A 23,709-nucleotide genomic window follows, 5' to 3' on the forward strand; every position below is an offset into this window, starting at 1 on the left:
CACCTTTGCCTGAGGTTCTACTTTCTAGAGGACCCAAGTTAAGTAATTACGTGTACTGTAATTTCTAGAATAACCTCTAAAAGAATAAAAATAGAGTATACAATTTCCAAACTAGTTTAGGAAAACAAAGAATGGTGGGAAACAAGCAATCCAAAAAAAGGCAAGAGGGACTTCCCTGGTGGCACAGTGGTTAAGAATCTGCCTACCAATGCAGGGAACACAGGTTTGATCCCTGGTCCAGGAAGATTCCACATGCCGCAGAGCAACTAAGCCCGTGCGCCACAACTACTAAGCCTGCACTCTAGAGCCCGTGTGCCACAACTATTGAAGTCCATGCGCCTAGAGCCCGTGCTCCACAATGAGAAGCCACCGTAGCGAGAAGCCTGCGCACCACAATGAAGACTAGCCCCCACTTACCGCAACTAAAGCCCGCACGCAGCAACGAAGACCCAACGCAGCCCAAAATAAATAAAATAAATTTTTAAAAACAAACAAAAAAAGGCAAGAAAGAAGAGAAAAATGAAGATGGAGTAGTTGAAACAAATAGCACAAAGATGGTAGATTTAAACCAAAATGTATCAGTAGGCACATTAAATATAAATGGACTAAATGCTTCAGTTAAAACAAAATGACGGGCTTCCCTGGTGGCGCAGTGGTTGGGAGTCCGCCTGCCGATGCAGGGGACGTGGGTTCGTGCCCCGGTCCGGGAGGATCCCACATGCCGCGGAGCGGCTGGGAACGTGAGCCATGGCCGCTGAGTGTCCGGAGCCTGTGCTCCGCAACGGGAGAGGCCGCAGCAGTGAGAGGCCCGCGTACCACAAAAAAAAACAAAACAAAAAAAAAAAAAAAACAAAAAACAAAATGACTTTCAGGAAAATAAAAAAGAATATGAAGTGAAATGTATACATTCAAAAGTATTTAAAATAAATCTAATTTTCATAATGAATTTTAAGGTTTAAGGAGTTTTCTAATCAAACAGAACTCAGAAAGACATACTATTCAGAAAGATTCCTAATGTTAAAAAGTTTCCTTCATTATTGTAGTATACTGTGGAGTTCCATGAGGGAAACTAAGGCCAGAACTAACAGTATTATTAGATCACCATTTTTATTTCTGTAATCTAAAACAAACACGGATTTTCTCTATAATTTTTTTTTAATTAATTTATTTATTTTTGGCTTCATTGGGTCTTCGTTGCTGCATGCGGGCTTTCTCTAGTTGCAGCGAGCGGGGGCTACTCTTTGTTGTGGTGTGCCAGCTTCTCATTGTGGTGGCTTCTCTTGTTGCAGAGCACAGGCCCTAGGCGTGTGGGCTTCAGTAGTTGCGGCACATGGACTCAGCAGTTGTGGCTCGTGGGTTCTAGAGCGCAGGCTCAGTAGCTGTGGCTCACGGGCTTAGTTGCTCCGCGGCATGTGGGATCTTCCTGGACCAGGGCTCAAACCTGTGTCCCCTGCATTGGCAGGCAGATTCTTAACTACTGTGCCACCAGGGAAGCCCTCTCTATAATTTTGAGACTAGAAATTCCTCCTTACGTCTAACTAAAATATTCACCTTAACCTTATCAAGTATACAAATAAACCCCAAAATTGTAGAAAGAGATAAAGCAGCCCCCAAAAAGGCACTCAATGTCCCTTTTATATACAGTACTGTAAGTGTGTCCAATATATTTCTAAGTAACTTTTCAAAAGGTGCCTACTCATGCCCTTTCTTTTACTTCAAGTAGGGGGAGATAAAATATTCTGATTATGTTAAAGGCATCTCCTTCAAGCCACTGATACCTCTTGTGGACAGAGCAAAAGGAAGGAAGACAGCAGTTAATTTGGTTACCTAGAGCCGAAGTCTGTTTACTTGTAAAGAACCATTTGGGTCTAGGCGCAGAGAGTATGACTCTTGGGAGAAAGATCTGTACTTTGGTCAAATTATGTCTTAGTGTGTGTGTGCACACGTGTGCTGCTAAAAATACATATTCTTTCTAATAACCTATAAGGGAAAAGAATCTGAAAAAGAATATGTATATATACATGTATATAAAAAACTGAAAATAATGCATATTCCTGGGCTTCCTCCAAGATTTATTGAATAGACTCTCCAGGGTGGGATTACATTGTCTTTACTGATAACATTCTTCACTAAGAATTGTTATTTATAAAATCATGAATATCATAGTTAAACTCAATCTAGAGTGACTAAAGTTCATAGATTTAAAATAAACATACCTTTGCTATGGAAACCTGATTCACTCTCAGAAGGGTATACCCTAGAAACAGTCCTGCCTATAACAGTATATCTTCATTGAACCTGAAACATGGACTTCATCATACATTCTCACCTACATTTTTCTGATGACCCAGGGTAGGAAAGTTGAGGGGGATTAAGTTAAACAGTCCCTGGGTATGAACCTGAGGGAGGCTAACAAGGATAGTTCATTAACCTGAACTATAAAAGGTAAGCCAGTCTCAGATAACAAATCACCAAAATGGCGGTATTAGATATACACCATTAAGTAAATACTTTACCAATCATTACAGAGGAAGCTTTAAAGTAATAGGTTTCTTAGATCAGACTTTCCTTTCGAACTGTTCTTCACTGGAGTTTCTTCTAAAGAATCATTTTATTTACAGTCGCAAATGTCTTTTTAACACATTCAATGTGTATTATATGCTGGAATCAAACAGCTGAAGGAGCTGGAATCTTATGAATACAGCCAGGACAACAATGGAGAGAGTCATGAACAAAAATATCACAGTCCACACAAAAAACATTTTGGCACACAGTGCAAACATAGACCTGCAGTGAAAAGAAGAAAACTAAATTTAAAAAGTAGTTTCCAAAAGTTAAGTACAGCACAGTTAGAAGACATTCAAGTTGCTTTGCTCTTTTATATCTCTATCACTTTTTCCCTACTCACCTACCAACTTTATTAGTTCCAATGTACTATATATTCTCAAATCGAAGGCAATCAATTTTTTCCAAAAAATTACTCCTTAGAGATGAGGGAGGGGGCTTCCCTGGTGGCGCAGTGGTTAAGAATCCGCCTGCCAATGCAGGGGACATGGGTTCGATCCCTGGTCCACGGAAGATCCCACATGCTGCGAGCAACTAAGCCCGTGTGCCATAGCTACTGAGCCTGCACTCTGGAGCCCACGAGACACAACTACTGAGCCCACGTGCCACAACTACTGAAGCCCACGCACCTAGAACCCATGCTCTGCAACAAGAGAAGACACCGCAATGAGAAGCCCGTACACCGCAACAAAGAGTAGCCCCTGCTCGTTGCAACTAGAGAAAGCCTGCGCACAGCAACAAAGACCCAATGCAGCCAAAAATAAATAAATAAGATAAATAAATTTATAAAGAAAAAAAAGAAATGAGGGAATAACTTCGTTTTTGAGTCCTTAAAGTCCCTTGGGGACTTCCCTGGTGGTGCAGTGGTTAAGAATCTGCCTGCCAATGCAGGGGACACGGGTTCAAGCCCTGGTCTGGGAAGATCCCACATGCCGCGGAGCAACTAAGCCCATGTGCCACAACCACTGAGCCTGTGCTCTAGAGCCCATGAGCCACAACTACTGAGCCCATGCACCACAACTACTGAAGCCCACGTGCCTAGAGCCCGTGCTCTGCAACAAGAGGAGACACCGCAATGAGAAGCCCTCGCACTGCAACAAAGAACAGCCCCCGCTCGTCACAACTAGAGAAAGCCCACACGCAGCAGCAAAGACCCAATGCAGCCAAAAATAAATAAAAATAAGATAAATTTATTAAAAAAAGATGGTGTCTTCTTAAAAACTTTCAAATGAGTCAAAAAGTGGTTCTAGTGAGGATGCAGCTACTGATGTCAAAGAGGCATGTAAAACTTAATAAAATTGGTTTAAAAAAAATTTTTTAATATATATATTTGGGTTTTTGGGTTTTTTTTTTTTGCCATGCCTCAAGGCTTGTGGGATCTCAGTTCCCCAACCAGGGATTGAACCTGGGCCATGGCAGTGAAAGCACCGAATCCTAATCACTAGACCACCAGGAAACTCTGATACAACTGTTTTATGAAATGTGAGAGTAGAATAAAACAAGCCATCCTTTCAACTAATATTTTATATAATTTATAAAGTATAGTTTTAAATATGGACATGTAACTAAATTAACAAAAAATTAAAACTAGACAGTGATCTATCTTATTTGCAACTTTATATAAGTTTATATGTTCAAATTGGCCCCACCAAAATTTTAAAAAATATTTTCTCAGTGGCACAATGGGGGAATAACCTTTGGTCTGTGGTCACTTTAAATGGTAACTTCAAAATGAGTTATGAGTGCCTAAAGTACAACATGGAGAAAAAAACTTTTAGTATTTCCAAACTAATATTTCAGTATTTCAGTTTAGCTTGCAAACTGAAGACAAAGTACTAAAATATATTTATAGCAAAATTAGAATGCAGAATTACAAAACAACTGTTTGTAATAGCTCCCATTTTATCTCTACCTACTGTTATACTTCTGAGGAATAACCTGATATGAGCCTGGTCTTCAACAATCTATTGAAAACTTATAATACTATTTCCTCAATATTTATTGTACAATACTTAATATTTACAAAGCACATGAACTTACATGTTGGTCTTTCAATTCCCCCTGACAGGCATAACAAAATCTGAAAAAGAAAGTTTAAGAATCATTTTGTTAAGGACTCACTCATTAAAATAGCTCAGGAAAATTTCAACAAGGATTCTCTTATTAATAAGTACAGTTGACCCTTGAACAACACGCAGGCTAGGGGTACCAATCCCTGAGGTCAAAAATCTGAGTATAACTTTACAGTTGGCCCTCTGGCTCTCTGACCCTCCATATCAGCAGTTCCACATCTGAGGATTCAACCAACTGTGGATCATGTACTGTAGTATGTATTTATGGAAAAAATCTACAAGTATGTGGACCCTTGCAGTTCAAATCCGTGTTGTTCAAGGGTCAACTGTAATTATCTTTACATATGATTTTTAGGAGAAAGAATTAAGAATACCAGTAATTTAAGAAAATTCCACAGTAAATCCCAAGGTCATCTGACAGCTTAAAAATCTTCCTTAAACAAATTTTATTTTATTTTCATCAAGGTTAAATATGAGTATGATTTCTCAGCTGGTATTCTGCAAGGGAATTAAGACCTACAGAAAATGATTTGCATGATTATTTTTCAACTTTCCCAAAGACAGCAGACAGCTGGTAAAAGTCTAGATGGATAGAAGTTAATTTATCATAAAAATGGATGCCTAAGGGCTTAATTTCAAGGAATGGTTTAAAGAATTAAAAGTTCTCAAAATTTATTACAAAAGAGAGCAGTTCTGTCCCTAACCACCCCCACTTCATTTCCAGAGAAAATGCTCATAGTGCTACCTCTTGGTTTTTTTCATAGGCCATTGGCTATGATCCTGCGACTACAGAAGATGAGATTTTAATTCTCTTTCAACTATCTTGAACCAATAGCATGGGTACACATAACTACATGGAAGGAATTGAGAATGACATTTGTTAAGTCATTTTGGATAGAACAATATTAAATGTTTAGTTTATTATGACTATATAGACATATTCAGCTGAGCCATGCCATACAAATTTTCCTCTCTGTAAAACACTTTCTCCTGGAGTTAATAACTGTATTGTTATTCATAAGCTTAAGTTTTCTAATTACCACTAACTCAGCCCCAACCGATCCCTGAGAAGTCTGAGTATCCTCTGTTATGTTCAGCTACATCAGGAATTCTATAGTTTCCATCCTCTGGTGACACCTCTCCTGGAGCATTCTGACCTTCTCCAAACTGGACTGACTGTTCTCCATATCTGACATACAAGTGTCATTCTAGGACGTCATCCTACAGCTTTCTTTAGCCACTTTTGAATTAGGTAAATATTCCTATTCTCTTTCATTCATTCTCTTTCTCAGTTCTTTTGAGTCATCTTTGCCACAGCTTCCCAAGAAACTCCTTTGAGACCTTACAAGTCTGAAAATATCTTTATTCTACCTACATTTTTTTTTTTTTTGGCTGCGCTGTGTGTCATGTAGGAACTTAGTTCCCCGACCAGAGATCAAACCCACACACCCTGCGTTGGAAGCACGGAGTCTTAACCACTGGACTGCCAGGGAAGTCCCTACTCTACCTACATTTAAATACCTTGGCTAGGTATATAATTCAGGTTGGTAATAATTCTCATTCCAAATTTTGAAGGAAATTGCTCCCTGTCAGCATCCAGTGTTGCTCATGAGAAGCCAAACAATTTTAATTCCAGGTCATGTGACCCAATTCTCCCTCTCCAGAAATGTTTAGGGTTAGTATTTTGCTGTGTATTCTGAAATTTCACAATGATACACTTGAATGCAGGTCTGCTTTCAATATGTCAGGCACTTGACAGTCCCTTTCAATCTAGAAAGTTCTTTCCTTCCATAGCAGAAAATATCCTTGAATATTTCTTTCATACTCTTCATTTGATCTTTTCTTTATTTTTTATATTATTTTGATATTAGGCCTTCTGGATAAATCTTCCAGTTTTACACCATGGAAATCAGCAAATGCTACAAATCGGGGCTTTTTTTTTTTTTCTTTTTGGAGAGCTGATTTACCAACATACCACCACTCTTACTACACATAGATGGGTTTAGGGAAATTAACAGATCTCTGGAGATCCAGATCTGTTTAATGAATTATTTCAGTCATAAACAAGGCATTCTACGTCTCATTTTCTATATTAGCAGTAATCTTGACCAAGTGAATATGACTCTTTTTAATGTAGTAACGATATAGTCAAACATTATCACTTGTAACAGATACAAATTACTCAAAACTCATATACCTTTCTCCATTATGTTCTTCCAGGGGAATATCCTGAAAAGCATCCAAAGGAAATAAGTGATGGTAAGACCGAGCCAAGTGGGGAGCAGACACCAAAGTAAGACCTAACACATAAAGCAGAAAGACATATTTAATAACCCACACCTCATAAAGATGATGGCTGAAATGTCAAATGATATAACTTAGGCTAAATATTTTCAAGTTCTTTTTTTTTAGGATTGCAGGCATTCATTTCTTTAGTTTACCTGTGGCCATAAAAGGGACTCCAGGATGGAGTCTTAGTTCTGTCACTAAGTATGTGACCTCTCTTGGCATATTTCCTTACTTATAAATTAAATAAAATTCTACAATTCTGTTACTTTAACTTCTCATTCTCCTTATATATATTTATTTTATGAAGAGCTGCAAAAACGTGTACTAGATCTACTGCACTGCCTTTAAAGAACATAATTTTTTTCAGAAAGAGAATTAGGAAACTCTTTTAGAATGCCATGCTTATTTTTAAAAATGGAGTACTAGGCACACAATGAAAAAAAGTAATCTATGTCTTTTTTCACAGATTAAATCCAGAAACATAGGCAGAGCTTAATATTTATATTTATTTTAATAGCAATATAGGTAAGAAGTTATTCAAGATTAATTTACTGGATCATGAACAGTTGGTTTCTTACCACAGATTTTACATTCAACAGGAAGCTCACAGTACTTTGCCCGACACTGTGGGCAGAAATAGCCTCCTAATGTAAGTCCTGGCTCAGTGTTGCTATCCAGATGCCTGTGGGGGGAAACGTTACTTTTTAAAAAGTGATATATAAAGATGTGAGCAGTTAGAGCAAAAGCCACTTTGATTTTAAAACCTTCAAGTTGTTTCACTGCTCATTTACACTCTGTTCATTTTTGTCTTTTTTTTCCACTCTGCATTTTGTTTTGAATAGTTTCCATTAATGTCTTTGAATTCACTCATCTTCTCTTCTTCAGTGACTAATCTGCTGTTAATCCTAATCCAGCTTATTTTTCATCTACAACACTGTATTCTTCATCTCTAGAAATTTGATTGGGGTCTTTTTTCTATCTTCCATATCTCCTATCATACTCATGTACTCCTCAACTTTCCTGAGCATATGGAGTATATTTACAATAATTATTTTAACACCAAACTTATTACTTCTATCAACTGTGTTATTTCTGGATATGTTTCCATTCTACGATTTTTCTCCTTGTTATGGGTCATACTTTCCTACTTCTTTGCATGACTGGTGATTTTTGATTGGTTGCCAGATATTGTGAATTTTGCTCTGTTTTGGGTGCTGGATTTTTTTTGCATTGCCTTAAATACACTGTGGCTTTTTCTGGAATATACTTAAGTAACTGTGAAATAGTATGATGCCAAGACTTGCTTTTAAGTTTGTTAGGCTGTCCAGAACAGCTGCTAGTCTAGAGTTAACTTGGTTTCATTACTGTGGACTCTATTCAATGCCTGCGGTGTTAAGAGGCCTTTCCACACTGACTGGTGGTAACATGAACTACTCCCTGCCCCATGTGAGCTCTAGGGATTGTTCTGCTGCTCCTCTCCAGTTCTTCTTTCCCTGGCCTCCAAGACATTCCCGGCAGGAATGTACAGATCAACACTCAGCTAATGACTCGTGGGGAGCTTCAGAGGAAGCTCTCCAGAGCTCTCTGTGCAGCTCTTTACTCTAGAGTACTCTGCCCTGCAAAATGGTAGCCACTTCCACCCCGCCCCCCAGCCCCAAACTCTGAACTTTGTTTCTGAACGGAGCAAAACCTCCTGGTTCTGTGTGGGTCTCCCCTCCCTGCACAGAAGCCTAGAAATTCTCTCTAGGCAGTAAGCTGCAATCATAGGGCCCACCTCATTTGTTTCTCATCTTGCAGGGATCATTATCTGCACTGCCTGTTGTCCAATGTACGAAAACCACAGTTTTGTATATTTTGTTTGGTTTTCTGCAAGGAGACAGAAGTGTAAATCTAGTCCCTATTACACATTTATAGCTAAAGACAGTAGACTTATTTATGAATTTTAAGAATTACTTTCTTAAATTTACTTTTGTTTTATAATTATGTAAAATGTAAAGCTCCAAAGTTAAAACAAGTTATATGCAGAAAAGTCTAGGATCTATCTCTTTGCCTTTCTCCACACATTGCATTAGAAAACATTTTTTTAGTTTTTACTTTCATTACTATTTTTATTATTAATATAAACAAGTATGTGTATCTACTCAAACCTCCACCCTCTTCTTAGATGATCAGTAGCACACCATACACTTTTCTCTACCTTACTGTTTTACTTAGTAATATTACAGGAGTATATATAGTTTTCACTCCTTTTTACAGCTACATAGAAAGTAATCTTCTACAAAAGCCATTACATTTCAAGTCCATCTTTTAAATTTATAAATTACAGGAAGGACTTAACAATGTAAAAACATTATCACGGACAGTTTCAAGGTTTTTACTTACGCCATACTGAAGGAGGGTTTTGCATCTTGATCAGACAGAGAAGCAATGGTATGCTGAGGAAATCCTTCACAGAAGAAAATGTATTACTTTTTTTTCCTCAAGGAAACAGAAAAATTCTAGTAATAGAAACCTAAAAATGTTCCTACCAGAAAGCCCACTAAGTTGTGCAAAAGTTCTCTTTCCTGCCTTTTAGATATGTTTATTATAGCACGGTCAAACTGACAGTAATTCCCAGTTTGAAAAAGAATTAATAGTAAAGGAAATGGGGGAAAGATCTGTCCATACATATGGCCTCAGGTTCTAAAGTTCATATCCATATTTTCTAATTTAACAACGCTTAACACACACTGCTTTTTTTTTTTTTTTTTTTTGCGGTACGCAGGCCTCTCACTGTTGTGGCCTCTCCCGTTGCAGAGCACAGGCTCCAGGCGCGAAGGCTCAGCGGCCATGGCTCACGGGCCCAGCCGCTCTGCGGCATGTGGGATATTCCCAGACCGGGGCACGAACCCATGTCCCCTGCATCGACAGGACACACACTGCTTTTAAAAAAGAAAATGTGTGTAATTTTTAAATACTTTCTGATATAACAGAGGAGTCTATAATATAGTCTACTTTCATTTTATATAAGAACATACTTCTAGTTTAAAATTTTGGAATGTCCAAACCCATGTAGCTTATTTTCCATATATATTTTTAAATTCTGAAAACAAGTCTAAGAAAAGCAGAAACCATAAAAAAAAGAAAATTCATTCTATACAAAAATTTTAAACCTATCTACATTTCAAAACAAATAAATAAAAGTAAAGGAAAATGACCAACTGAAAAAACATTTGCATCAGGTGACTGAAAATGGGTTGATAGTCCTAAATGGTTCTAATAAATCAATTTGGAGAATTATTATAAGTTTAAAAATAACTTTAAGGGGCTTCCCTGGTGGCGCAGTGGTTGAGAGTCCGCCTGCCGATGCAGGGGACACGGGTTCGTGCCCCGGTCCGGGAAGATCCCACATGCCACGGAGTGGCTAGGCCCGTGAGCCATGGCCGCTGAGCCTGCGCGTCCAGAGCCTGTGCTCCGCAACGGGAGAGGCCACAATAGTGAGAGGCCCGCGTACCGCAAAAAAATAAAATAAAATAAAATAAAAACTTTAAGATAGGCTAAGGAAATGTATCAGTAAATCGAAAAGATTAGCCAACATAATATCTAAAATGTACTGAGTGTTTATATCAAGGATTACTCTAAGTACTTGGTCTGTATTAACTCAATCCTTGCAACACACAATGAAATAGATACTAATATCATGTGAGATGAGGAAACAGGAAAGAGAGGTTGAACAGTACTATAAATAGCCAAAACCAAGGCAGAAAAGCATTCCATCTCACTGACAGTTTAAAAATGCATATTAAACAAGGAGTCTCTTTTTGTATTGAAAAAGTTGGGCTTTTTCAATTACAAATTACAAAATAGTTGGGCTTTTTCAATTTATAAATAAATGTTTACTATAAAATAATAATTGTATTACACAGCTTTGATAAAACAGTACAGCAGATTTTATAGCTTTTTTGATTTCTTAATACAAGAATTTCTCTATAAACAGTGTCTTTATACCCTTCTAACCTTAACAATTAAAGAAAAAAAGCCAGTAGTGTTCCTTGAGTGATAGGACTACAAGTGAGTTTAATTTTCTTTTTACTTCTCTGTATTTCCCAAAATTGCTTCAACAGCATAATTTTCTCTAATTATAAAACATTTAAATTAAATACAAGAAATTCTTAAACGTTAAAATAACTTGTGCAAATGAGATAGAAAGTCTAGCTTGAGTCAAAATATATTTTTTTAAATGTCTATTTTAAAATAACACAAAATAGGGAATTCCCTGGCGGTCCAGTGGTTAGGACTTGGCACTTTCACTGCAGTGGCCCGGGTTCGACCCCGGGTTGGGGAACTATTTAAGATCCTGCAAGTGGTGTGGCCAAAAAGAAAATTAAAAATAAAATTTAATTAATTAATTAACACAAAATAAATACTTACCCATACGAATAAGTGAGCATTCAGAGCTTGAGCTAGCAGGAGGAGGACTAACATGATGTGTCAGCAGTTCTTTGTAATGGCTTTCATCTAAAATAACATGGTATGTGCCTAACAAGACGAGAAGTAAAAGAGAAGAAACAACAGCTTTCCAGACATAAGAATGAACTGTAATTTCTATATAATTCTGTAAAAGTTTTACCATCTGAAAATATTCATTTTGAAAGTAAATTCTTAAGTTAAATTACCATTTTTCAAAAACTTTATTTAAATAACATCTCTAAACTGACTTCTCTAGGAATAACTGTAATTACAATTTAATTAAAGCCAAGTTCTTCACTAAGTATTAATATAGTAAAATTTCTAGCTTTTCAAGAGTTATAATGCTTCCTCTGAACACTGACATAACTACTGAAAATTCCTTGCATTCTGAGATGATATCTTATAGAATCGGTGATATATTTAATGTAACTACCCATATTTTGGACTTCAGGACATAAACTGATATAAGTTTAGCAGCTTAAAAAACATATAAAAACATCCTAATTAATAAATTGTTACTTTAGATAGTAATTATGAGTAAATATTGAAGATTCTAGATATATACCACCAGTTTCACGAGCAAGCACAGTGCAAACCCGAACCTCTGCAGACAATCCGATAACAGACACTCTAATTTTAGCTGCCTTTAGGGTCTTCGTAAAATCCAAGTAAATGGAGAGTTTTGAGGGAAGAAAAAAATTGAATAATTAATGTGTTTGAAAAATAGAATGTTCTGAAAACTACTAATAAATTCACTATAGAATTCTCTTTAGAGTTGTAACTTTGATTTTGATTATGAAGAAATTATTGGCTCTACCTTGATTAGATCATAGATATTAGATGGATCACAGGTTGTGAGACTGCTAAAGATGATTAGGACTTCTCTACTGGTATGTCCAGGCATGTGTCTAAAGAAAGATAAAAACCACTCCAATTAGGTATAACAAATTACACTAATAAAAAACTTAACTCAGAAACAATAGTACACATGGTTTACACACTTAGACTACAGAATAACCCCATTTGTTTCAACATTACAAAGGAATGAATTGTGAGTATACTCTAAAAACCCTAAGGCCAATTTTTCTAAAATTAGCTACAAACTTAAAAAAAATTCATTGATTCACTTATTCATTCAATAAATATTTCTTGAATACTCTTTTAAGTTCTGGGGATAAAGTGATAAACAAGACCAACAAGGTTCCTGACACCATGAAGCTTACATTCTAATAGATTTGTTTCATACGAAGTCTAAAGTGTACATTGGAAAGTGTGACAATACCATAGGAATCAACTTTAAGGTGCATATGTGTGGCTTAAAAATAGTAACATACTTCTTTTTTAAAGACTACAATTTAATCTCATGTTGATTCAGTTGTAATATTCATAAACAGTAATGTTTGTGTACCATTTAATTAAATGACAGTTTACGGGATTTTAAGATGTGATGAACTGTTCTCCTCTATATCAAATATATATTTCTATGCTTTTTGGAGCAATTTTATCAATTATTTATAGCTTTCCTGCTTATATTTTCATTGTTAGGCTCAGCTTTCACTTGTGGATGCTACTATTGTGCCTACCTTCACTATGTGTGTTACCTCCTTCTCATCTACTTCAAAACTAAAAAAGTGTCATATAAAGGTATAAAAATCTGAGTCAGGACAGACTATCCAGGGATAAAATATATAAGCTTTAAATATATTGAATACTTTCTTTGGGGCTTTAACTATATTCCACATAGTTAAACTTGCTAGAAAAGTGCTATTAATTTATAGATGTATTACAAAATAAGTTAATAAAAACCAATGTACAACAAACTCAGTTATTATACCACATGAAATTCCACATACAATCAATTTTCAATAAAATATTTTTTATCATATTTCTTTTGTACTACTACTATTACTACAGCTTTAATTATATTTTTCTAAAACCTTTAAGGATATAACTCAGCAACTAAAATGTAAAATAAAAACTACTTACCAAAAAAAAAAAAAAAACTACTTACCAACACCATACTAAACATTATAAGTGACATTACATATTTCTCTCAATAATGATTTCATTACAGCTGGGTTTATGGAGATGCATATTAACATATTATCATTTCAACTTAACTCATTCAAAAAACTTTGAAATAAATTATAAACAATAAGTGTAAGATACTAACTTTAGAGTCTGCATAGCCATGCTTAAGGAGTTATAAAGAGAAGGCTCTCCATGGCAAGTCATATCTACAGCTTTCTTCAAAGATATTATGTGTTTCCTTGGGTTTCCTAAAATAGAAATGGAATAATCTACTTTTAATAAAAATAATCTATATATACATTATAGAAATTTACCTTTCTCCCAAATTTACATATATATGATGTTAAACAACAGAATCCCTTTGATTTACATTTTTAGCAAGTTGCATTTTTTTAAAATTTTATTTATTTTTTATATAGCAGGTTCTTATCAGCAAGTTGCACTTTCATCAGAAATGTTTTGTTATATAGTCTCACTCATACTGAAAAAACAGAATACAAATAATCTCTTTGTCTATTAGCACACATTTTAATAATATTAACCTAGAGTGTGTAAATTTTTACTCTTAATATTTCCTATTTCATCATTTTTAATACTAATATATGTTCACATTTTAACATCTCTGAAATCACAATGTGTCTTACAATCACTGGCAGCCAGGCAGCATTTGTGACACAGCTGTCACTGCCTGCTAATGTGCGAACTTATGAATGCTGTTGATGTGTTGCTGCTTCAACTGTATCATGTGCATTGTTTGTGCTGTTCATGTTGAATTTAACTGCGATTTCAAGTGTTTTTAGAAAGGCTAATACAGACGGTTATATTTTTATGTAGAAAGGCATGGAACAGAACAGTGAGGTGTAAATTTGTTATTGGTGAAGCAAAAACTCATTGATAGAAGAATGCCCGCAATTCCATTTTTTTCTTCAGAGGTAAAAAAAAGCCCTTTATAAGACCCAAGAAAAAGGATTTCCACAAAGAGACAAAACTGTGTTACGTTGTTATTGAAATAACATCTGAAAAGACTGTTGTCTCATGCTAAGCAATACAAATGAAGGGAAGAAAAACTGCCAAATTCTTTAGAATAGTTGACAGGCATGTCAAACCACCAAGAAGCTGGTATGAACAATTCACATATCATTAGACATTGTATCAAAGGTTAATTGTTAGAGTGTTTCCTTCTTGATGGCTCATAAAATAAAGGTATCTTACAAATGATAGAATCTGAGATTCAATAAAATATGGTATTCTTTAGACTTTCCTCCTATTTCAACATTGTCTTCATATTAATTAACAACAATGAAACATCGAGTTTATCATATAGCAAACTACCTTCATACCACTGAACATTTATTTCCAATTTGTCACTATTATAGTCAGTTGGCCAGAGTTCATTCAGGTTTTTCTGTAACATCGTTGGAAAAACCCGAACGAACTTTTTGGCCAATCCAATACATACCACTGCAGACAGTATATTTGTAGAGTGAGGCTTTTTCTTCTTTCATAACATTTCCTAAGTATACTCCAAGGAATATTTTTTTTTAATACCTTTTTTTTTTCCCTCTTGGCCATGCTGCACGGCTTGCGGGATCTTAGTTCCCCGACCAGGGATTGAACCCACGCCCTCAGCAATGAAAGTGCGGAGTCCTAACCACAGGACCACCAGGGAAGTCCTCCAAGGAACATTTTTATGGCTCTTTTCCAGAAAATGTTAAACAAATTAACCAGACTATCAGCATTATAAGTACCAGTTTCTCCATGGTTCAGCAAGCCATATATTGCTTTTGAAACTTCATTTTGGTCATTTAGGATATGTAAAATGTTGAGTAGGCTTTTTTTTTTTAAACACTAGTTTGGCTAAACTTTCTTTTTTAATAGTTATTTAATTCCTCTTTTTATTCTGGCATGAACTGTTTTATCTTCTTTGCCCATACATCTACTTGGAGCTTCTTGGTGTTCTTATTTATTTGAATAAGTTTTAAAATATGAACCATTTGCCATAGTTAATATACAGTGGACCCTTGAACAGTAAGTGTTTGAACTATGTGGGTCTACTTATATGCAGATTTTCTTTCACTAAGTATGTACTACAGTACTACATGATCTGCAGTTGGTTGAACTCACGGAGGTAGAACCACGGAAACAGAGCACCGACTGTAAAGTCATATGCAGACTCTCAGCTGTGCAGAGGCTCAGCATTCCTAATCCTCAAGTTGTTCAAGGGTCAGCTATATACTGCAAGTATTTATTCTTGGAATCATAAAATTTTAGAAATGAAAAGTACCTAAGTCTAATTCCTTCATTTCATAACTGAGAAACAAATCTAATAAGTTAAGCGATTTGCCCAGACATATGCCTACCCAGTGGCAGGACCAGCACTCAAAATCTTCTGGCTCTCTATCTACTTTTCTTTCAACCATAACATACAAAAAAATTTTTTATCTCCTACTGTGTTACGAGTATAGAAAAAAAGCATACTTACATTACTGTCAGTGTGGTTTATAGCAGTGATTCTGTTCAGAGGAAGAGAGGGTACTTTCAAGAGGCCTATAAGAATCACCAGAGGATTTTTCATCTCTGTGCACCCATAGAATATTACTATTAACTTGGGGTAGGGGGCATGCAAGAGGATCGGCCCTACATCCTTTTCTTAGGGGAACCATCCTTCCTTCACTGTATAAGAATCCAGTTTAGACTACGTGGTTCAAGTGGAACTTACCCTGCTTCTACCCTACTCCAGACACAGACATGTAATCCAGGCCTACCAACAAAATACTTCATTCCCTTGGCCATTTTGATGGCTCATGGATGGGCAGATCATAATCAGGGTCAATAAGAGTCCTCTTTGGAACCTGTGCTGAGGCTATGGACTAGGAGGGTCATGTAGACTTGGGCTATTAATAGACATCTTTTCACCTCTCAGAAAACCTATCAGAGAATGAAGCCAGACAGAAACAACTATATGTGAAGTCAGCCCACCTTTCAACATGAGCCAGTAATTTCCCCTTTGCCCTTAAGCTAGTTTGCGATTTTTTGGATTACTTCCAACTGAGTTTCCTGGATGACCCCAGGCTAACATACACTTCACTACTTACTGCCATAATGAAAAATTACTAGTGATGGAAGTGTGTCAATTTTATGTGTATTGGTGAGGATGAAAGGTTGAGAACCACATTTAAGGGACAGTGTATTTTACAGAAAGTAAAATAGAATTAGTGATGTAAGTTTGCAATAACACATATACCAAAGCAAATAAAATGTCATTATTATCTCTTAAAAGAATAAAATTCAGTTAGGCATGTCATGCAAGCAGAAAATCTAATCATTAACAACTACAATTCAATTTTTATATTCTTTGTTCTTTAGAGGTTTACCTTTAAAAAATTAATTTTAAAATTAAGTGGATCTTCTGGTTAAAATAATTTTATCTTAATGCTTTCAGGATGAGAATAAACACATTTACATTCATTATAATACTATTCACGACTGTGCAAAACTCAATTTTTTGAAAAAATGAAAAAACAGAACTCAATTTAAAACAGGTCATTTTTAAAACAAACAAAAAAAAAGTCATTTTAGAGACTTCCCTGGCAGTCCAGTGGTTAAGACTCCGTGCTTCCATTGCAGGGGAGACGGGTTTGATCCCAGGTTGGGGAACTAAGATCCCTCATGCCACGTGGGTGGCAAAACAAAACAAAACAAAAAAACAGGTCATTTTAGAGACCAAGAGTTTAATAGAGGGTTTTTTAAGTGTTTTACCTAAAGAGCCTGCAGAAAGGCTTCATTTTACTTATTAGGCAACCTTACAGAGTTACAAGGTTGGGTAAATAAAGCCAAGTCCTTGAGTGCTATAAAGGTAATTTTATGCATACCTGAGAGTTCAGTCAGTTTTTCAGCTCTTTTACTCTTTGTTACAATTATTCCAATCTCAAAATAAAAACAAAAATGATTATTAACAAATTATTTCTTCTTGATAAGAATGTACATAACTAAAATAAATGACTAATTACAAAAGGAATATATAACATGAGAAACTTCTGATATAAACTGAGCTATGTGTTTACTGTACATTAACTTCTAGAGTTATCTTGCTTTTCATTGCTAAGTGTCCCAGAAACTTGTACACGATCTGAATCACTTAATCACCAACAGAATATATGTACAACGTTTTAAAAAATAAATTATATTTGGCAATAATATCAGGATGCTAATTCTGAATTATATCACTTATCTACATACCTGACTAATAGGATTTTGATCAAAATATTCCTCTACGAAGTATTCCAACAACTGTTTAAAGAAAACAAAAAGGAAATACTAGATAAGGGCAAAACAACAACCGCAGAAAACAGGTTTTGTGCAATCTTTTTTTTTTTTAACTAATTTATTTGTTTTTGGCAGTGTTGGGTCTTCGTTGCTGCACGTGGGCTTTCTCTAGTTGCGGTGAGCAGGGGCTACTCTTCATTGCGGTGCGCAGGCTTCTCATTGTGGTGGCTTCTCTTGTTGCAGAGCACAGGCTCTAGGCATGTGGGCTTCAGTAGTTGTGGCATGCGGGCTTCAGTAGTGGTGGCTAGCAGGCTCTAGAGTGTGCGCTTCAGTAGTTGTGGCTAGCAGGCTCTAGAGTGCGGGCTTCAGTAGTTGTGGTGCACAGGTTTTGTTGCTCCACAGCATGTGGGATCTTCCTGGACCAGGGACTGAACCCGTGTCCCCTGCATTGGCAGGCGGATTCTTAACCACTGCACCACCAGGGAAGTCCCTGTGAAATCTACTTATGAAGCATTGTTTCTAATGATTAAGTTTATAGATTTTCAAAAAATGTTCAGAAGTAAAAATATTAAATAAAAAATAATAAATTTTGAAATAAATAAAAATTAAAATATTAAATAAACCTGAATTTGAAACGGTAAGTGATGAGATAGGTTTGAGCTAGGCCTTAAAAGATGGAACCAGGGCTTCCCTGGTGGCACAGTGGTTGAGAGTCCGCCTGCCGATGCAGGGGACACGGGTTCGTGCCCCGGTCCGGGAGGATCCCACATGCCGCGGAGCGGCTGGGCCCATGAGCCGTGGCCGCTGGGCCTGCGCGTCCAGAGCCTGTGCTCCACAACGGGAGAGGCCGTGACAGTGAGAGGCCCGCATACCACAAAAAAAAAAAAAAAAAAGATGGAACCATTTGGACATATAAGACAGAAACAATCTAAACAAGGAAAAGATCCAATAAAGACAAACAGGAGAATAAGCAAAATTGAGGATGGGTTTTAATAAATTAGGAGTAATCTGAATGTGTTTATAAGCTGAGGAGATTGATTCAAGTAAGTCAAAGAAGAATGAAGATTCAATAAAGAAAAGGGATAACTGACAAAGCAAGATCCTAACGTGGAGTGGAATTAAGGGCATAAATAATTAGCTATTTTGGTATACCATTTCCGTAAATGATCCGGTAGCACTTCTACTTAGCTATAGTTTGTATTAGCGCAAAAAAAAAAAAAAAAAAAAGATTGCTTTCTTTAAAACCATTTCTTTTATAGAATTCAGCATCCTTCCTCCCATGTAGTATAAATTAGAATAATTTTAGTATACCTTTAAAGTACATGTCAGTCTATTTGGCTTTAAATCCTGGTCTTCCATTGTTCTTGATCCATCTACTACCACATAAAGATGGCGCATCTACCAAAAAAAAAACCCCAAAAACAAAACACACAAATAAGAACAATTTTCAAATACATTTTTGATCAAGAAGTAAAAATGTCATTTAGTATTCACATATTCTACACATATATTTTTAATATATTCCCTTAAAAAGTTTGTTTTACTGTTGTTTATTCTATTAAGCCAGAATGTTTCTCTAACTCAAACTAGTCCTGTACCAGAAAAGGAAAAAAGAATAACATACCATTCCAAGTCGAACTTGTCCATGGTGCTCAAATACCCTGTTAAAATTATGCAAACATTTTAATGGAATACCATCTACTACCTGAAAAATCATTACAACTTTTCAACTAACCTGCATTTTTTTAGTGAAATAAATTATTAACTTATGGATGCATATAATTATGGTCATTTTAGACAGTCCCTGAAGATCAATTTCCCTGCTGAGGCACTAGGTTGCTGGCTCCTTCCCCCTATTTAGAAGGCTACAAGTCAGTTTCCCTGAAACACAGCTCAAATGAAGTACCAAGGAGTGGCCATAAGTGGACAGAAACGCTTAAAGGAATATATTTTACCTGTTTTAACACACACGAAGTTTACCTACCTTTTTCTCTTTGCTTTGAAGAGAATGTCTTCTATTGTAGCTTTAAGTGATCCTGATTCATCTTCTTTAAGAATCTCCCTGTAAGCAATAATTACTTGTTTGAAAAGATAAGCTAAAATTTTATTAACCCAAGAGAAATGAAAACATATGTCCACACAAAGATTTGCACCTGAATGTACATAGCTGCATTATTCATAACAGCCAAAAATTATAAACAATCTAAATATCCATCAAATGGTGAAAGGATGAATAAAAAACATGGCATAAACATATTAACAGAATACTATTCAGCAATAAAAAGGAATGAATTACTGATACATGCAACAACATGGATGAACTTGAAAACAGTATGTTCAGTTAAAGAAGTCAGACACAACTGACCACATATTATATGATTACATTTACATGAAATGTCCAGAAAGGGCAAATCTAGAGAAACAGAAAGCACACAGTTGTTGCCTAGGACTTGAGGTGGGAATGGAATTAATTGTAAATGGACATGAGGGATATTACTGGGGTGGTAAAAATGTTCTAAAACTGATTTATGTTGATGACTGCACAATCCAGTAAATTTTCTAAAAATCATTGAATTATATATAAGAAACAGGTAAATGTTAACATGTGTAAAATATACTTCAATAAAGTTGTAAAAACAAAAACAAAACCGAAAACAACGTCTAAAAGGGAAGGGAAAGTAATAATGCCCTACTTACCATGTTCTTTCATAGCCTCCTTCCCATCGCTTAGTTCTTTCAGGCTCTTCATCCATTTTTTTCTTACTGTATTGTATTATTCAATATTCTGTAAAAAAAAAAATCATTAGATTGTGAATTGATTAAAGATGTTTGTAACCAAATGCATACAATTAAATTTGAAAAGTAATGAGAGGGAAGTAAACATACAAAGTAAAAAAAAAAAATTCAGAATGCAAAATCATCTTATTCTTTGCAATGTATTCAATAATTGTAGCTGAATGAAAAATACTTTAAAATCCTCATGGAACTCTTTTCCCATCCCCAAGAAAGAATATGAATAATTATGCACAAATTTGGCACCACCAGAAATAAGCATCTCTTTACAATTTAAAAAAAAAAAATGTATTAAAGATGTGTCATAGGACAGAACCATAGAATTATGGGAAGTGGGTACAGGTGTAGATGAAACATGAGCCACAACTACTGATTATTATAGCTGAGTGATGAATACATGGTGATTCACTGTACTATCTTTCCACCTTTGTGTTTGTGTGAATTTTCTCATAATCAAGTTTTTAAATGAAATTTATTATTACTCATAAATGATAAATGCTTATGGCTCATAATTTTTTAAAAAATACAATATTAAACCTACACTATAACCCCAACTATTAAAAGAAAAAGGAAATATTTAGTAATTCAATAAATAGGACAAATGGTTTTGATGGATGTTACAATTAAGGATGATTGGTTTTTTGCTTCTTTATTCTCTTCTGTATTTTCATATTTTCAATATGAACATGTATTTCTTTAATAATCAGGGATACCCCATCTTGATTTTGATCTCAATTAATTTATTTTAAATTTTATTTAATTATTTAATAATTTCATTATTATTTAAATAAATTTAGTAAGCATTTGGAAAGGAACTTTATACTTTAGCTCAGGCTGTCTCAAGAGGGAGGTTATATGGAAACTGTACTTTTCTTTTTTTGCAACTTTTCTGTAAATCTAAAATTATTTCAAAGTTAAAAATTTAAAACGTTTGCATTTTGTTTTGTCTGGATTTCACGTTATTTTAGAAAAAAGATCATAGGATTTGAAATAATAATAATAATAATCAGGGATAGAATTGGTGTTGGGAGGACTCTATTAACCATAACCAAGTAATAAACACCCCCGTCACATCCACACCTCCATCCTCCCCAATGGAATCTCCCTCCCCATTCTACATTCTCACTTTCAACTTCCTTCTACCATAAATGAAAGATCAAAGGAATCCTAAGTGCCAAGACACTAAGGACAAAACAAATCCCATCATTGGCAGGGGCAAAGATTAATTTTTGTGATGAGGACAATAACCAAGACCTCAACCTCATTTATTTCATTTTTCCTATAGAAAAATATACTTAAAAATCTATATATATATAGATTTTTATAAATGGACTTCTGGAATTAAAACCTATTGACAAGTTTAAGACTGCTTTTATGGCATCACCGCTTTCTCTGGCACCTGCTACAATCAGATATTATTTGCTAAAGTTCTGTGTGTCTCTCACTGAATTAACAAGCCACTCCCTGGCGCTGGAAGAGATTCATTTGTTTCAGGAGATCAGGTGATCCACTTTAGTACCCTGAAATAACAAGAAGTGCCTTAATTCTGACATCAGTGCTATTTCAACACACCATGTTGGTGCCTTGTAGGTTTAATGATGAGTGTAGTAACACAGCATACAGTGACTAAATTGAACATTTTGATCTTCCATGGAGGTGTTTTTCTATTTATCATGAATGTCAAAAATCAAAAGCTTAAATTCTTAAAGACGTGGCTACTGCCATCCATCACATCAATATTTAAACTGTACTTTATTTTTATTTTATTACTTTTAATTCTCTGAAAGTTCAGACACAAAGTGAGAACTATATGAGCAGAAGCTACAAGCAGGACCACCTCTGGCTCACTGCATACAAGGACTTCTTAATTCGAACTGTCTGCAATGGGAAATTACAGGGATAGGACAGAGGTATTAAGATCCCCATAACTGCAGATATTCAAAGGGAAGCTGGATGTTTACAATGCATGCAGTTAATAGAGAAGGGATTTATGCAGCCTGGAGGAAAATGTACCTGGTAACCTCTTAGGTCAGCATCTCCAACTGCCTATGACTGCCCAATATTCCATCTTCTTACAAATATCGCTGGGAATCCAACCCCAGGAAAGCCACTTCCCCCTGGGGAAGCCTGGTGGTATGATTCCTTCACATGAGCTCAGAAAGCTACACGTAAACAAATGAGATCTGCACCACACATCGCAATTTATGAAGCTTTCCCTCACACCTAACCCTGCCAAGCGCTGTGCGACAGGCAAGGGTGATAACTGTCCTGCTTTTCAGGTTTGGAACTCAAGGCTCAGAGGCTGGTAACTCTATTGAGGCCACACAGCTGGAGGCTGGTGACGAGCTAGAACCCAGGACCACAAGTCCCCAAACTCGTGCCCTGCCTTAGGGCAGCAGAGCCAGTCTCCGACTGCTGCCCCAGATGCTTCTATGCAGCTCCCTAGACGGAAGTTGCCCTCCTCCCCCTCCCACACATCCTCATTCCCTGCGAGGCGCTTCTGGGCCATTCAATACCCGCTTCCAGCCGCGAAGGCCCCTCCCGCTGCCACACTTCCCAGGCCTCGGATCCACGCCTCGGCTCCGGACAAACCTCTACCACAGCCTCACCTGTCCTGCTGAGGGCCGCTCTGCCGGAAGCTCTACTCAGTTTGCTCTGAGGGCGCCGCCGAAGTCCTTCCGCCGCGCGCGGAGGCGACGCGCAAACGTTCCGGCTGCTGGGAGTGGTGGTGGCCGGAGCGTGGCGCTCGCAGGCCGGAGCAACCTTGTTGCTGACTTCGCGGGGAGGGACGTCCTGCTTCCTTCCAGCTCTTCGCAAAGAGGCAAGAAGAGTGGTGGCCATTCGCTCTTGGAAAGTTGGAGGCCCGGTAGCCGTCCATCGGGGATCTGAGACTTGATTTTATTATTTACAAAAGGTTGGCATGAAGGACTCTGACCACATCAGCAACCTCAGCTGAGCCAGCTTGCTGTGCAGCGGTTTTCCCGGACTGCTCTGCTGCTTCTGCTAAATGACACAAATATTTACTGAGCACCTGTTTGGGGCCTGGTACAGTTCTAAGCACTGAGGAAATAGAAATGAAAAACTGACAAAAATCCTTGCCCTCATGACAATTATGAAGAAAAACATACTGTATCAAATGGTGATTGTGCCATAGAGAATAATTAAGCATGGAAGGGGGAAAGTGTTGTGGTTTAAAATAGGTGGTCAGGGGACTTCCCTGGTGGTCCGGTGGTTAAGACTGCCA

General features: G+C 36.5%; 1 protein-coding gene across 1 annotated transcript; it reads right to left on the reverse strand.

Annotated features, from left to right (window-relative positions):
• Positions 1-2,667: 2,667 nt before the first annotated feature.
• GTF2H2 (general transcription factor IIH subunit 2) lies at positions 2,668-22,617 on the reverse strand (the record flags this gene model as incomplete). Its single annotated transcript, XM_079703784.1, has 16 exons — positions 22,479-22,617; positions 20,370-20,457; positions 19,657-19,734; positions 19,297-19,333; positions 18,984-19,070; positions 17,646-17,696; positions 17,279-17,333; positions 13,549-13,654; positions 12,193-12,283; positions 11,941-12,028; positions 11,337-11,444; positions 9,309-9,372; positions 7,505-7,608; positions 6,835-6,937; positions 4,606-4,645; positions 2,668-2,787 (listed from the first exon to the last, which is right to left on the reverse strand). The coding sequence occupies exons 2-16, from the start codon at positions 20,423-20,425 to the stop codon at positions 2,668-2,670; spliced, it is 1,188 nt and encodes a 395-aa protein (XP_079559910.1). The 5' UTR covers positions 20,426-20,457; positions 22,479-22,617.
• Positions 22,618-23,709: the final 1,092 nt, after the last annotated feature.

Source organism: Hyperoodon ampullatus (genome assembly GCF_949752795.1).
Source record: "Hyperoodon ampullatus genome assembly, chromosome: 4".
Classification (NCBI taxonomy): domain Eukaryota; kingdom Metazoa; phylum Chordata; class Mammalia; order Artiodactyla; family Ziphiidae; genus Hyperoodon; species Hyperoodon ampullatus.